The 17,037-nt window shown below is 40.8% G+C and overlaps 1 protein-coding gene across 3 annotated transcripts; it reads right to left on the bottom strand.

Moving 5' to 3' along the window:
• Positions 1-1,472: 1,472 nt before the first annotated feature.
• Positions 1,473-13,723, bottom strand: LOC125961794 (UDP-N-acetylglucosamine--peptide N-acetylglucosaminyltransferase 110 kDa subunit-like). 3 transcript variants are annotated; one of them, XM_049700810.1, is made up of 3 exons: positions 8,677-13,723; positions 4,640-4,771; positions 1,473-4,479 (listed from the first exon to the last, which is right to left on the bottom strand). In XM_049700810.1, exon 1 carries the CDS (start codon positions 13,721-13,723, stop codon positions 10,583-10,585), a length of 3,141 nt encoding a protein of 1,046 aa, XP_049556767.1. In that variant the 3' UTR covers positions 1,473-4,479; positions 4,640-4,771; positions 8,677-10,582. The 3 variants fall into 3 exon arrangements, with proteins under 3 accessions (XP_049556767.1, XP_049556766.1, XP_049556765.1); XM_049700809.1 differs by having other exon boundaries at positions 1,473-4,771; positions 8,677-9,591; positions 10,326-13,723; XM_049700808.1 differs by having other exon boundaries at positions 1,473-4,771.
• Positions 13,724-17,037: the final 3,314 nt, after the last annotated feature.

The raw sequence follows: 17,037 nt of genomic DNA, 5'->3' as shown, positions 1-17,037 counted from the left end.
GAACGCATAAAAGAAGGATAAACCCACCCAGCTTAACAAATCCACACTCTCACCTGCTGTGCCCTGAAACATGAAAGAAAGAATCACGGGATCTTAGGATTAATAAAATAACAGTCTCTGTTAACAATATTGACGGAAGGTATAGGAAAATTTGTCTGATGTGGGACCAACAGCTTAACTGCTTAATCCTTTTTTTTTTTTAAGGGCAACTCATTCATTTATTGTTTAAAGATTGCAAGACAACTTCTGAATTTCTGTAGCACAGTTTAAATGTTTTACTTTTTTGATAAATCAGAGTATAATAGAAAAAACAATTAGTTTCCAGTAATATCTATATCTCTATTAGAATTAAGTCTTCCACAGACATGTAACCTGGAAACAAAATCCTGTTACAATAAGCAAAGCTTCAACAGAGCTGCTACTTTTCGGGCCAGGGAAAGGTTCATCCCTATAGGAGGAGGATGTGCTATGTAAAATGGCTGCAAGGTCACAGCCTTGAGGGCGCTGGAAGTCTATTATCCTATCCCACATTAAGTAGTTTGGTGAACTTCAAACGTCCGTTCATCTGCAACCAAGCTGGCAAACTTTAACTGATATCTCAAGCAGGTAAAAAATAAATTAAAAGAAATCCTTACACTGATGTTCCTTGATTTACACTGTTAAATAGTTCATTAACATGTAATTCTGGCTAAGAATTACATTTGAGACTCCTTGCTCAGATTTTGGTTAACAGTACAAATCTTTCAGAAATTCAAGTCCTTATTAATCAATAATTTGTCAGCTAGGCTACATTCAGGCATCAGCTGCAACTACAGAATAGGTGCACTGCCTCAGCGCTTTGGAAAGACATAATCTAGAACACTACTAGCAGACAAAATATCTGTTACTAGACAGCACAGGTGCAGTACAGCAAGACAAAAACATATATTTATGTGTGCCGCGGACCAGCCGGAGAAAGAGGATTTCACTGCCCAGGGTCAGAAGGGAAGGAGTAAGGAACTGAAGTAGCACCGACGGATGGGGTCAGAAGGACCAAGACAACTGATGGCTGCAAGGCAAATTTTATTATGCTACAGTTGCAGATTATATAGACTAGAAAAAGGAAGGCTGCCAGATGGTGGTTTACATTATCTACAGACTGTCTCGGCTCAAGGTTAACTTCCCTGGGAGAAAACCCATAAACCCCAGAAGCATCAAAAATAACCTGCATGTGCAGGGGGGAGACAGCTTTGCTTGTCTCATTTTACATTCTTTCTGATTTCTGGGCCCTGGTGATTTATCTCCCATGGAAAGGAACAAGGAGGGGAACAAGTAGGGACAGTCCCTTCGAGCAGCGGCCGCATGCCTGGCATGTCCTTACCTGCTCTCAAGGCTGACTGCTTCCCACAGGTCCCCCTTTTTTATTTTTTAACTTTTGCTGCAAAATAATTCCATGAAGTTTAGTGCTGAGAGTAGTATACTGTTGCATGAGGATACGAAACAGACATGAGAAGATTAATATCAATAATAGGCAAATTATGGCCAGGGTAATAAATCCTGACAACCTTCCGGTAATCCAAGACTGAGGATTTAACCACTTTAAATGGTTCAGTAAAGTTTGAATTACATCTTCTGGCGAAATATCATCAATATGTGCATTTTGTATATCCTGAATTTCAGCATTTAATTTCTTAAGATCAAGACTAATATTATTATCTGACCAAACACTCAGCAGATGCATTTTTACTTTTTCCCATTCCCAAATACAGTCATTGTACTTTTAAGGAGCAACACACATCCATGTATACTTTGCATGACAAGCTAAACGCATCCTCAATTTTAATGCTGCCATCTGATCTCCAATCCCCAAAATTGCGTTTTTAAATTCATCTAACTTGTTATTAATCTGTAAATCTATGTGACTTTGTAAAGATAAAGCAAGACTGCTATGTTGAGATAACTGATTAGCAAAGTGAGCATGATGAATACTCTGTGAAAGAGCAAGACCCGCAGTAGCCACGGTAGCAGACAGAGCAGCCGACGCAAGTAAACTTACTATTAGCCACCCAAGAAAGTGTCTCCTCTCTGCAAGGCTTTAGAGAGTTCCACCCATGCCTGTACTCCAGTATCTTCATACCAAGGTTCTCTCAGATGTACAGGCACCATAACATACATGGGTTGCTTTAGTATAAGCACAGATTGCGTTCCTGCAGAAGGGAACATACAACTGCTAAAAATACAATTAACACAGCTAATATTATATCCTCCTTTGGAAGAATTACCAATGTTAATAGAACCACACAAACGTGTATATGGAGGAGCAACACAAGTTATAACAGGTGTATTGGAATAAGTTAGAGCTAGTTTCCATATATCCCAGTTCTTTTGAAATGTGATAAACCTATCTATGATGGGAAAAGAAGAGATAAGAATTGACACCTTGGTATAATCTATAGTACACCATATTTGGTTATTATTCCAAGATGCATTGCAATGTTCAAAATTGGATCCAGGAAAGTTAACGGTCATAAGGGGAGGAAATTGATTTTTTGATTTTCTGTTAAGCATAGTAACCTTATGTTCAGCTATAAGTATCCCTTGTCCTCCAAGTAAACGCTTCATACAGAAATAATTTCCTGAATCTTCACCTGTAACCTTGGCTATAGTAATAGCGGAATCCCTAAGTGGTGAGGCGTATGAGATTTGACCTCTAATATCAATAGCTTGCCCATTTTATACCAAATGATGGTATCCTTAAGATCCTCTCGTCGGCTGGTAGCGTGGCATGTAAGAGTAATGTTGGTTCCTGTAAAACGAAGGATGCCTGGAGAGCCTGACAAACTAATTGATTGATCCGTTCCCTCATAAACATCTGTATGCTCATAACTAATAGCCTTTACACGTCCAGTTTCCAGATTCAATGGGCTAAGACAGACAGGATGGGTACTAAGCCAGTTAGTATAATTTACAGACATATTGATTTGTTTTATATTCCCAATAAGAGGCCCATAAACATTTATCATTGTAAAATACAGGAAACTCTGCTTCAGACCAAGATATGGGTTGTAATAGTGGAGGATCAGGTACATAGGCCCAGTAAGTTGCTGCATTAACAGAGGGAACACATGAAATGGTTGCCAACATAGCCAACAATAAAGTTACAGGTGTAACAGGATTATTCTGTTGTTTCACTGACTCTTGAGCTCATGAAACCAGTTGTTTAATTTGTCCCCAAGTTGGAACATCACTCCTTTGAGTCGTCCTGGCAAGTGGTCTCCTCTTCTTCTTTTTCTGAATCAACACTGTCAAATTTTCGGGAGAGATGCAGAGCTTCTTCATCTTCTGAACTAGGTGAGCTGTGGCGAGCCATCTATTTGCTTGACTAAGCGTTCAGGAAGCCAGCGAGGTCCAGGCGCTGATCTGGGAAAGATACACATGTGACCACGTCCCCAAATCAACACAGGATCAGGACCACGCCAAGTGCTGGTTAACGGATCTTTCCAGAGGACCTCCGGAGATTGAGAGGCCAATCTTGGCTCAGCCACCAACCTTCCCCCTGCAGAGCAGCCAAATTTGTCAACAGTGAGAACATTTAAAATAAACAGAGCATCATTTATAAGGTTATGTGGCGTTGTTCTATACAATTCCCCCCTTTTTATTTTTTCAATAGTTAGCTTTAAAGATCTATTTGCACGTTCTATAATACCTTGTCCTTGAGGGTTATATGGAATGCCTGTAATATGGGTAATTTTGTAATGAATTACAAAATGTTGCAAAAGCAGCGGGCCCATTATCTGTTTTAATAATTTTGGGAAGGTTCATGAAAGCAAAACAGTGTAATAAATGAGTGATAACATGTTTAGTCGCTTCTCCGGTCTGTGCTGTAGCACAGAGGAAACCAGAATAAGTGTCGATAGTGACATGAACAAACTGTAATTTCCCAAAAGACGGGATATGAGTAACATCCATTTGCCATAAATGTCTAGGTAATAATCCACGAGGATTAACAACATAATGTGGAACAGGAAGGTGAGGTAAGCATTGTGGGCACTGCTTAACAATTTGTGGGGCGGCTTCACGAGTAAGGGAAAATTGTGTGTGTAATGTAGCCGCTGACTGACGGTGTAAAGCGTGCAACTGCTGTGCTGCTTGTGAAGCAGTTTGATCATAACTTACCATAATATGAGGGTGTCCAGGACATGGACCATGAGTATCAAGAGTATGGAGATAATGAATGCAGTATATTAGCCATTCTTGACAGCATGACGAACGGAAAGGAGGAGTACGGTAAATTGGGACATGTCCTGCTTTAGGGAAAAGAGATTGAGGAGGAGGAGTAACTTCAACTCTATTCTTGGGAGGAAAATGTACAGGATAAAGATCACGTTTAGATCGAGTTAAAACATCTGCAGTCGCATTAAGTTTAGTCAATGGACCAGGCAAGTTAGAATGAGCACGGATATACAGACCTGCAACAGGACCATCATGGGAACGAATAAGCTGTTGAAGCAAACGAAAAGAGGATGATAATTCAGGGTCATTAGTATGTCCTATGCTCGCAGTCTCCAGAAGAAATCACAAGCTAATAAGATATTTACTATCAGAAAACAAATTAAAAGATATAGAAGGCAAATGTTTAAAAGACATAATGACAGCATACAGTTCAACACGTTGAGCTGAAGTCAAGGAAGTTTCTTTAACGAGGTTTGTTCCGTCGTCAATGATTACAGTAGCCACTCCTGAAGAAGAACCGTCCGTAAAAACCAAAGGTACATGAGGGACAGGCTGTTGCCTAATTATAGAAGGAAAGATATGAGTTAAGTTTGCTGAATTGGATCAATTTATCAGCAGGGTAATGGCATTCCAAGGTACCTGAAAATCCTGCAAGAGCAAGACCCCATTCATTACTATGTTGAAAAAGCCAATTTTGTTGACTAACTGAATCAGGGATAATAATTTGAGAAGGTTCTATACTTATAGGTTGTAAGCATCTAGTTCTACCTTGCATTATTAAATTACTAATAAGTTCATAATAAGGGTTAATAACTTTAGAGAGTGTAGATTTCATATGAATCTATTCAATAATTCCAACAGTTTGCTATAAGACGGCAGTAGGCACATGAGGAGTTGGACAAATTATTAAGAAAATTGGAAGGTGAGTATGAATTCTAGTTAATTGTGTAGAACTGATAGATCTATTGACTATTTGTAAAGCTTGAAATCCTTCTGGAGTCATAGAGCGTGAAGAAGAAGGATCTGAGTCACCTTTAAGAATATCAAACAAAGGCTGTAATTGAGCAGTAGTAAGTTTTAAGGCAGGCCTTAGCCAATTAATATCTCCAAGTAATTTTTGAAAAGCATTTAATGTTTTTAAATTATCAACTCGAATTTGTAGTTTTTGAGGCCTAATAGTAGTGTTATCAATATATTTTCCCAAATATAAAAATGGAGATTGTCTTTGAAGTTTTCTTGAGGCAATGACCAAGCCAAATGATTGTAAGGACTGTTGTAAAAATTGAAAAGCAGTCTCTAATAAAGAAATATTATCAGTGGCTAAAAGTATATCATCCATATAATGTATGCGATATAACGATGGAAACCTTTTTCTCACAGGAGTCAAGGCCTGAGCCACATATTTTTGGCATAATGTAGGACTATTTGCCATGCCCTGAGGCAATACTTTCCATTGAAATCTCCTCATGGGTTCCTTAAAATTTAAGGCAGGCAAGCTAAAAGCAAAATGTTTTCTATCTTCAGGAAACAAAGGAATAGTGAAAAAACAATCTTTTAAATCTATAACTAAAAGATGATAATTGTGTGGTATGGCTGTTGGAGAGGGTAGGCCTGGTTGAAGAGCTCCCATTATTAGCATAGTTTTATTAACAGCTCTTAGATCCTGTAATAACCTATATTTTCCAGATTTTTTCTTGATAATAAAAATAGGAGTATTCCAAGGACTACTGGAAATTTCTAAATGCCCTAATTGTTCCAGTACTAATTGTTCTGCAGCTTCTCATTTCTCCTTTGTGAGGGGCCATCGGTCCACCCATACAGGGTCATCAGTCAGCCAAGTAATTGGATCAGCAGTGAGTGGAGAATCCAAGGCCCCTAAGAAAAACCCAAACCTTGTCTATCATTTTTTATTTTCACATCAATAGGATAGACAGTTCCTTGTTGATTTGTTCCCAGCGCTTTTGTGGGAAGAAATCCTTGATCCAACATCATATTAGAGACTTGGGAGTTTGGACTATAAAGTAATACTCCCATTTCTTTTAATATATCTCGGCCCCAGAGGTTTAAAGGCAGCCCAGGCAAAACATAAGGCTGGAAATATCCTGAATGGCCCTCACTATCTTGCCATAAAAAAAACTGACTACTTTGCATAGGAGAAGAACTTTGTCCTGTTCCGTGAAGTTCTGTAATAGTAGGACTAATGGGCCAACGTTTAGGCCAGTGTACCTGCGTCATAACAGAGACATCAGCTCCAGTGTCTAACAAACCTGAAAAAACCTTTCCATTAATGGTTCATTTCATTTCTGGACGTTCTTTCCCTATCTTCTGAATCCAGTAGGCAGCATCAGACGATCCAAAAGCCTTTGTTTCTCTCTTTTGATGTTGTAAAATTTGTCCATGAGGTACAAAGGGCAAAAGTAGCAATTGTGCAATTTTATCACCAGGAGAAATAGTTATTATATTTTTAATAGTTTGTGCCATGACTTTTATTTCTCCTTCGTAGTCAGAATCTATGACTCCTGGCATAACAGTTAAACCTTTCATGGTGACACTACTTCTTCCCAATAATAGTCCCATCAAACCCTTGGGTAAAGGTCCACAGATGCCCGTAGAGAGGGCCTGAGGACCCATTTCAGGAGTTAATACATATCGGGCGGAGGTACTGAGCTCCAGTCCTGCGCTTCCTGGTGTTGCTCTGGAGAGCGAGGATATTGTATGTTTTTGTTTTTGGTTAATGTCTGATTGATAATTTGAGGAGGATACACAGACATTGCGCTTATTATTTGTTGGGGCCGGGGAAGGCCCTGGGAAGAGTTTCCCGACAGTGGTGGCCCATCCTTGTGGGCCACTGAGCAACAATCTTGTGCCCAATGTTTTCCCCTATTGCATTTAGGGCATAAACCAGGGATTTTCTGACCATCTGGAGGTTTTTGAGTAGGGAAGGAAGGACTAGGGTTAGAATTAAAAGATCTACATTCTCTAGCAAAAGGACCTGCCTTTCCGCATTTAAAACAAGTCTTTGTTTTCTTTTGATTGTTTTTAAACCCCACTTTAGTTAATGCTGCAGCCACAGCAGTACCCTGTATATAAGTAGGCCCAATGTCTGCACAAAGGTGAATATAATCCTCCAATGTTCCCCGTTTTCTCCAAGGTCGAATCGCAGCCTGACACTCATTATTAGCATTTTCAAAAGCAAGTTGCTTAACTACAATCGTACCAGTGAGTCCGTCCACAATGAGTCTCCCCACCGCCTGTGACAACCTATCTACAAAATCAGCATATGGTTCATCAGGTCCCTGTCTAAGTTTTGAAAGATCTTCAGTTTTGTGTGTAGAAGGTCATTTCCTCCAGGCTTGTAATGCCAAATGATTTATTTGAGGATAAGCAACAAAGGGATAAGTTAATTGATCTTGTAAAGAAAGATATTGTCCTTCCCCAATCAGCATATGATAATCAACTGGAATATTATGGGCAGCATTCTTTTCTGCTTGTTCAGCAGCCCGTTCATAAAAATCAAACTTCCATATTAAATAATCTCCACCATTTAAACAAGCTCGTGCAATAGACTTCCAATCAGCGGGGGGAAGAGCTTCTCCTGTCAACCATAGCAGTAGTAAAAGGAGCAGTGGGCCCATATTGAGCACAGGCAGATTTTCAATCTTTCAAAACTTTCAAAGGGAGAGCCTGATGCTCCCTAGTAGCTTGTTGAGGATTATTAGGATCAGGTCTTTCTATGACGGGACAACAGAAAATAGGATCTTCTCCTCGTTTTATTGCTCCTTGTACAGCGCGCTGCAAGGGACTCAGCATTTTTACAGATGTGGATTTTTGAGGAAGACAGTCCTTATTAACCTGCAGCTTTTTCACTGACTTATCTATCACAGCCATTAGAAAATCATCCTCAGGATATTTCTCTCTTTTATGTTTACAAGCCTCATCTGTTAAGTCAAAATGTTCCTCTTCATCTAAACTATTTAAATTAATTAGCTCTTTCGGTTTAGGAAGTGGCGACACAGTAGTTGATAATACAGTCTCTCCTTCTGTCAGAGGCTTATGTTTTTCTGACTTTACATTCAAATCAACACTATCATGAGAAGAATCTAAACATATTTTTATCAGATTCCACAAACTATATGTAACAACAGGAGTATGAGTAGGCCCTCCAGACTCGTAATAATTTTTTAAATCTTCTCCAACTTTCTGCCAGATTTCTATGTCAACAGAGCCGCCATCAGGAAACCAGGGAGATACACCATGGATATGCTGTAAAAATTCAGTCAACAATAAAGTTCAGAAACTTTATTACCCCGAGCTCTAAGCATCAAAAGTAAAACCTGAGCAAATAATTCATACATCTTTGAGCCCTTTTGCCCCATCTTATTTTACTTCTGACTATTGCCTTATGCCTCTATTCGTTTCACTTTTACTGGTGGCCACACATATTTTGCATAAGGGTTCTCTTACCTGCACTTTCTTTTTCTTTTAATTGCCTTCACGCTTCAGGTCCCTGTTCGAGTGCCACTTGCCGCGGACCAGCCGGAGAAAGAGGATCTCACCGCCCAGGGTCAGAAGGGAAGGGGTAAGGAACTGAAGTAGCACCGACGGATGGGGTCAGAAGGACCAAGACAACTGATGGTTGCAAGGCAAATTTTATTATGCTACAGTTGCAGATTATATAGACTAGAAATCGGAAGGTTGCCAGATGGTGGTTTACATTATCTACAGACTGTCTCGGCTCAAGGTTAACTTCCCTGGGAGGAAACCCATAAACCCAGAAGCATCAAAAATAACCTGCATGTGCAGGGGGGAGACAGCTTTGCTTGTCTCATTTTACATTCTTTCTGATCTCTGGGCTCTGGTGATTTATCTCCCATGGAATGGAACAAGGAGGGGAACAAGTAGGGACAGTCCCTTCGAGCAGCGGCCGCATGCCTGGCATGTCCTTACCTGCCCTCAAGGCTGACTGCTTCCCACACGTATGTTGCCTTGTTTAAGCCTCAAGCCCTCGATCCTTTGTTGAAATACAATAGTTTCATTCCTATGGTTTTCAATACCAAAAACTCAACCTCCAGGAGGGCTAAAGTCTAATTTGTACTCCAAACCAAGTAGCAGTGCAGTTCGCTACTACTGAGACTGAATCCATAAAGACTTCAAGACCACGTCCAGAAGACAAGTTATTATATATAATACCCTAGAAGGTCTGAAACATAATTATCATATACATAGCTGGTCCTTCAGAGCTTTTTACCTATAACATGTTTTTTGATGAAAGTTATTTAATGTACTGGAGATAACTGTGACTTACTGATCAAATATTTGAATACTTATACTTACCTGGGATTTCATTTCTGCTGAAAGAAAAAGGAAGAACAGGACTCACTAAAAAAAACAAACAAACATTAGAAATGAAAGTAAAAATCTTAACACACACTATGACTTTTGGAAGCAGCATAGAGGGGCAGTCAACGGTAAAACACTGGTGAAATAGGTCAAAACTCTAGGCCAAAAATCCATTATTATTATCATCAGTGACAGTACCACAACTGTGCCCTTCAGAATTAATAATCACTCCTAAGAATCTTCATTTGGCACCAGATGATGCGTTTAAGAGAAACACTCTGGGAGGTTTTGAATCAGACTTGGTTTTTTGTTAGCCAAGTTACAGGAGAATTTTTAAAGTGGGCGGAAGGGAAGTAGGAAACGGACCAGGAAAAGAATTTAAGCCATCATCTATAAACCAACAAAGCACTGATAGTTCCGAACATTATGTCAGACACTAAAATGACTGATATAGGCTCAAGTGGTTTACAAAACCTATAAAAAGACTACACCAGAAAAGTCCCCATTTATCTGTCGAGTTCAGAAACTAAAACAAGGAATATTTTAGCTTAAAAGCTTATCTCAAGAGAATCGTACACACTTCACATGAATAAAAATACCTGAAACCAAACATTTTTAAAAGCTCCAATACCCAAAATATAAAGAAAAATATTAATTCAGAGGACTCAATCAATCCATGATAATCACAAAACGGCTGGGCAATCTCTATCTCCCTTCCACACTAACCATCCATCCCATGGAAGACCAAGGGAGATCAGACCTTCCAGACTTACCTTCCAGACCTTCCAGACACCTGGCTGCTGCAAAATTCTATGGAGACTCCTTGTGGAACAGCAGTTTCCCATCTCTTGTGTCTCTCCCTATCGTGATCATGATCATGCAGGAAGCAAGTCTGGCTGTGCTATTTCTTATCATTGTCTGTCACCCATCTGCAGCATGGTATTGTACAGATAAGGAAAAAGTAGTTCCCTTTCCCCCAGAAGGTTGAGGCTCAGGTACAGGGTAATTCTCCTGTGCACACAGTCATTATTTAGGCCGACTCAGTGACTTCAACAGGCTTAATCATGTGATCAGGTTTGTTGCCAGCTGCGTAATGCTCCCACATCTGTAGATAGAGCCGCTCTAGGTCCATTGTGTATTGTTTGGTGTTGAACAGAGGGCTAGATGTTCTCTGCTTCCAGACTTTGCCACGAATTTTCTTCAGGTATTCTAGATCAGTTCCCAGTTTCACAGCTATGTCTTCATATTCTTGTCTATTTTGAGCAATAAGCTCAAGACAGCCTAAACAAGTGAGCTGGGAAGCTGCAACTCGGGAAGCAAGAGTCTCTCCTGGCATAGTCACCACGGGTGTCCCTGACCAAAGGACATCCATCCCTGTGGTGTGTCCATTACAGAGTGGAGTGTCCAAGCAGACATCAGCCAGCTGGCCTCTCCGAACATGTTCCTCTTTAGGAGCAACAGGTGAAAAAATGATACGCTTCTGGGGAAGGCCCATATTTTGTGCATACTGTTGAATATTAGGTTCTCCTACTGCTGGAAAACGCAACAGCCACAGCACACTATTGGGAACACGCTTCAGAATATTTGCCCACATCTGCAAAGTAGATGGGTCAATTTTATATAACTGATTGAAGTTACAGTACACAATGGCATCTTCCGGTAACCCGTACTGAGAACGTGTGGTTACAATAATGGTACGGGGAACCTCCTCTCCAGTGGCAGCCTTAATGTTGATCTGGGTAGTTGCCAGTCCATTGCTAAGACTGAATCCATTAATTGTTATCTGAATTTGTCCTCTGTTAATCATTTCAATAACTGCCTCTGCAATAGTATTCATAGGAATGACAGGCATATTAAGAGCCGTATTACTGCTGTCTGCGTTGTCTCCTCCATCAGGACATTTCATCTTGACAATCTGCACATCTGGGAGACTATCAAGAAATGCTTTGAGGTCGATGCCATTCAGCACAACCCGATTGTCATAAATGTGCCCATTGGACTTAAAATCGATGACTGCCTTCTTCTTCAGGTGAGGGAACATATTAGCATGATCACCAATAAAGAAAGTATGGGGCATATAAGCCAGTTTCTCAGAATACTGCTCAGCAACTTCAGCAGGTGAAGTTTCCTGATCAGTGATGATATAATCCATGAAAAGCACGCCACTGGTCCCAGGGTAGCCCAGCCACATTGCCTGAATAGGAGCTGGCCTGAGAGCAAAGAGTTCATTTCGAGCACCCCTGGTATAACCATTCATATTTACAAGGATGTGTATACCGTCTTGATGGATGCGATCAGCTGCTTTCCCATTGCATGGAATCTGAGAAAGATCAATGAAATGATGGGCTTCTGCCATCACCTTCGCTCGGAAGTTTGTGCCATCATCTGGGCTCAGGGCATAACAGAATACCTCAAATTTATCAGGATTGTGCATGCCTGGAATAGACTGCATAAGATGAGAAGTAGGATGATTCCCGAAGTCAGAACTCACGTATCCTACACGCAGTCGACCATCACTGAGCTTCAAGTCTTTTGGATGTTCGTACGGTGGTTTATGAAGGACACTGATCTCATCCAAGCAGAGGTTCCCATGGCTCTCAGCAATAGCCTTCCTGAAGCCATGAGAAAGAGGATAGAGCATACTATGATGAGGCTGCACAGAAGGCAACCTATTCTTCTCCAGCTGGTCAGCCACAATGCTGACCAACTTCTTCATTCGCTCATCATAGTCTGTCCAATCACAGACAATCTGCAGGCAATGAGCCAAATCACAATAAGCGTCAGGAAAATCAGGTTCAAGCTTCAGAGCAGTGCGATAAGAAGCAATTGCTTCTGGAATATTCCCTGAATACTTGTGAATGGAAGCCAGATTGCTGTGGGCATCCGCAAGTGCAGGGTTAATCTGAATGGCACGAGTATAACACTGCAAGGCTCCCTGAACATCCTGCATCTCCTTTAGAGTGTCTCCCATGTTACAGTAGGCATCAGCAAAGGTAGGACTGATTCGAACAGCCTCCTTATAATGCATCAGAGCTTCCTGCAGTTTTCCCTGCTGCTGCAATACACTTGCTAAATTTGAATGGGCAACAGCAAACTCTGGGAAGACTTCTAATGCTTTACAATACAAGCGAACTGCCTCTTCAAAGTTTCCCTGGTCTCCTTTGATATTGGCTAGGTTATTCAGAGAGTCTGCATGGGTGGGACACAGCCGCAGAGCTGTATTATAACACTCTTCTGCTTCGGCAACACTGCCCTTCTCTTCCAGGGCGTTGGCTAGGTTGCAGTAAGCATCAGGGAAATGTGGTTGCAATTCAATAGCTCGCCTGTAGGTGTCTACTGCCAGATCCATCAGGCCTTGCTCATAGTATACACAAGCCAGGTTGGCATGTACCACTGCATGATTTGGGCTCAAGCTTAGGGCACAAAGGTAAGCTGCCACAGCTCTGTCAAAAATCCGTGCCTCTTTCAAGACATTTCCTAAATTGATATAAGCATCCAGAAAATTGGGGTCAAGCGTGACAGCCTTTTCAAAGTGATGAATGGCAAGCCAAATCTCCCCTTGTGCATTGAAAACACAGCCAAGATTACTCCAAGCTACTGCAAAGTTCGGTTGCGTCTCCATTGCTTTCAAATAACATGCCTTGGCTCCTTCCAAGCGACCCAGGGCTTTGAGCAGGTTCCCCAGGTCACTGCGAACACAGTACAAATCAGGATTGCACTGAAGAGCAGAGACGTAAGCTTGTACTGCCCCTTCCATGTCGCCTGCTGCTACCAAAGCGGCTGCCAGGTTAATATAACCATCGATGAAATCTGGTTTGAGATGCAATGCATGCCGGTAATGCTCAATTGCCTCCTGCAACTGCCCTCTTTCCTTGTACACATTCCCCAAATTCGAATAGGCTTCTGCCAGAAGAGGGTTCTGTTTAATTGCCAGAGTACTAAAGTGGGCAGATCTGTCCAGCCTTCGACACTGGAAGTGTAGAGATGAAAGTAATAAAAGTACTCCAGTATTGTCTGGCTCTTGTCTCCACAGCTGCATGCAGTGTCTCTCAGCTGCCTCAAAATCTCCTGCCTGATACTCTCGAGGTACCAACTCAGCTAACCCTTGGAAGGAAAGCATACGTTTCGTTGGTTCTGTGCTGTCGGCCACGTTGCCCACAGAAGACGCCATCTGGAGCTTCTGGAGAGAGTGAGAAAAGGGGGTAATTGAGTCCCGCTGCTGCCACTACTGGCAAGAATGTTTCTAGAGGTAGCAAATACGAGGGCAGCAGCCATACCACTGCTTTGGCAGGCTTAAGCGGCGGCAACAGTTACACGCACTGAAACTTAGGAACTCTGGTTGGCCATCTACCTCTCACGCTCTTGAAATCTTAATTCTTAACCCTGCCCTCTTCCACCATTTTTCTCCTAATCAGGGAATAAAAATTACCTATACACTTGCCTTAGAAGAAATCAAAAGTCAGTAGTCCAAACACTTTTTAAAATTTTGTTTTCTGTCCAGTTGGAAAGGAAATACATGATTGACTTTACTTCATCATTCATATAGTCAATGTGGAAAACATTAGGGCCGTGAATTTCAATACAGTAAGATCAGAAAATCTTAAATTGGCCTTCCCAAACCACTAATAAGTAACCAATGTTGTATATAATGCTAAAATCTTAGAGACTGAGTTTGATATTTTAAAAGTTCTGAAAGGATTAGCTAATTTCTCCTCATCATACTTCTCATGCCTCAAACCTGAGTATTACTTTTTTAAAATTAAATTTATCTTTATTTATTTATTTTTATTTTGGCTGCGTTGGGTCTTCAATGCTGCGTGCAGACTTTCTCTAGTTGTGGCGAGCAGAGGCTACTCTTTGTTGCGGTGCCTGGGCTTCTTATCACAGCAGCTTCTATTGTTGTTCCACAACTCTATGGGTTCCTTTTTAGGTCCTATGAAGAACCCTAGAAATTAGTTCATGGAATTATAAGTTTTTGCAAAATTGTCAAAAGTGAGATATTTTAACTTCCATCAGGTAAGACCAGCATCTCTTTCTTTGCCAATTTTCCTTCTATCATATTCCGCTATGTTGGATCATATTGGAATGGCCACAGGCTTTCTTGAAATCTGGCTAAGGAGATTTTCTTTATTCTGTGGTACGCGGGCCTCTCACTGTTGTGGCCTCTCCCGTTGTGGAGCACAGGCTCTGGACGCACAGGCTCAGCGGCCATGGCTCACGGGCCTAGCCGCTCCGCGGCATGTGGGATCTTCCCGGACCGGGACACGATCCTGTGTCCCCTGCATCGGCAGGTGGACTCTCAACCACTGCGCCACCAGGGAAGCCCTAAGGAGATGTTTTAAGTGAGGCTATTATGTGATTTTCAGACACCGCCATATGTAATTGACTATATACTATCGCATTACAGGAATAACTTCCAGTACTCATACTGACTACTCTACTGACTTAACCTAGCACAAGACACAGAAGCATAAGGACAAAAACCACCTTACAATATAGCCATGTCTTGCACTTCACAGCTCTCAAAGCATGTGCGTTTGAAGAAGAAAAAAAGAACTGAAAAGTACAAAACCAGAAGCTAATCTGTGGAAAATTATTTCAATCATCAGGCATGTGAAAGATAAGTCAAAGATTCAGTTCTCATCAATGCTTAGTCAAAACGGAAATTTTCTTCTGTCAAGAATATACTCCAGGGGCTTCCCTGATGGCGCAGTGGTTAAGAAGCCACCTGCCAATGCAGGGGACAAGGGTTCGAGTCCTGGTCCGGGAAGATCCCACATGTCACGGAGCAACTAAGCCGGTGTTCCACAACTACGGAACCTGCGCTCTAGAGCCTGTGAGCCACGACTATCGAGCCTGCGAGCCACAACTACTGAAGCCTCCGTGCCTAGCGCCCGTGCTCTGCAACAAGAGAAGCCACCGCAATGAGAAGCCTGTGCACCGCAACGAAGAGTAGCCCCCAGTCCCTGCAAGTAGAGAAAGCCTGCGCACAGCAACGAAGACCCAACACAGCCAAAAATAAATAAATAAATAAATAAATAAATGAATGAATGAATGAATGAATATACTCCATCAACAATGTGTGCAATGGAATGGTATGAATGAGTATTTTATCAGAATCCCTGTAATGCACAAACCTATAGCAGTACTGAAATCAGTAATGCATTTATAATAGTAAATACTTATGAGGAAGTAATCCATAGAGGTTTTCTCAAAGTTAACAATGAAAATTAATGTGACATTATCAATAATAAATTGTGAAGCTGAAATAAACTTTTCTAAACTATCAATAACTAGAAGCAAATTCTAATCAACCATGCTACAAGAAATCTATGTCTAAAAACTACAAAGTTTATTTCTTAAAATTTTATTTCGAAAATACATAAACTGTCGTATGAGGAGGCAGTTAAAGAATATATAGCTAAAAGAGTGGGGGAAAAGTTTTATAGAGACACATCTGGCAGTAGTTCATTTTTAAATGTCATTTTTCTAGGTTTTGTGACACCTATAGTATTGATATTTGAAAGCATTTAAAATATTGTAATTTGAAGATTTGCTACTTCCAGGTAGAATAAAATATTTTGAAGCAAAACAACGTTTGCACTGAGAAAAACAAAAAAAGCCAAATAAAATAGCCAGCATCCAATCAAAAAGTTCTAGACAAACCAAGAGATAGAATCATATGGCTAAAATTCTAAGAAAAGAACAGATAATACAAAAATATTTATATAAGATATTGTGTGTCTTTATCAGGAAAAGTCTTTATCAAGAAAAGACTTTAAAATCATCAGAATTAATATTATATTTTATTTATTTGTATATTATATTTATATATAGATATTTATATATTTATATAAAGAACTTAAAGATAAAGCCCTAGTTAAGGCAGTGACAATAGCAGTAGCAGTGGGAGTGAAAAGAAATGGTTATATTCAAGCATACTTTGTCAGGAAAAGTCCAAGATCAAATGTCTGACTGCACACATGGGATGGATAGACGGAGTGGGAAAAATCAAAGTTAACTATAGAGGTTCTAGTGAAGATGGGGTTGCCGTCACCCAACCCAAGGGGCTGCGATCATCCCCAAGGTCTAGGAGACTCAAAGGGAAGGTCATGGTCAGAGGCAAAGTTAATTGGTGGGAAAATAAGACTCCCAGTCTCTCCATCTCCTTATACCAGTTTTTTTGGTAACATCTTTATCGGAGTATAATTGCTTTACAATGGTGTGTTAGTTTCTGCTTTATAACAAAGTAAATCAGTTATACATATGTCCCCATATCTCCTCCCTCTTGCATCTCCCTCCCTCCCACCCTCCCTATCCCACCCCTCTAGGTGGTCACAAAGCACCGAGCGCATCTCCCTGTGCTATGCGGAAGCTTCCCACTAGCTATCTATTCCTTATACCAGTTTTGTTTTTCTGCTCATATACGTAGCAGCATTTCATTCAAGGGGAAGTCATTGATCTGACTGGTCAAATTAAACAACA

The sequence above is a fragment of the Orcinus orca genome, chromosome 17 (genome assembly GCF_937001465.1).
Source record: "Orcinus orca chromosome 17, mOrcOrc1.1, whole genome shotgun sequence".
In the NCBI taxonomy this organism is placed as follows: Eukaryota; Metazoa; Chordata; class Mammalia; order Artiodactyla; family Delphinidae; genus Orcinus; species Orcinus orca.
This window is presented reverse-complemented; position numbering and strand designations above follow the sequence as displayed.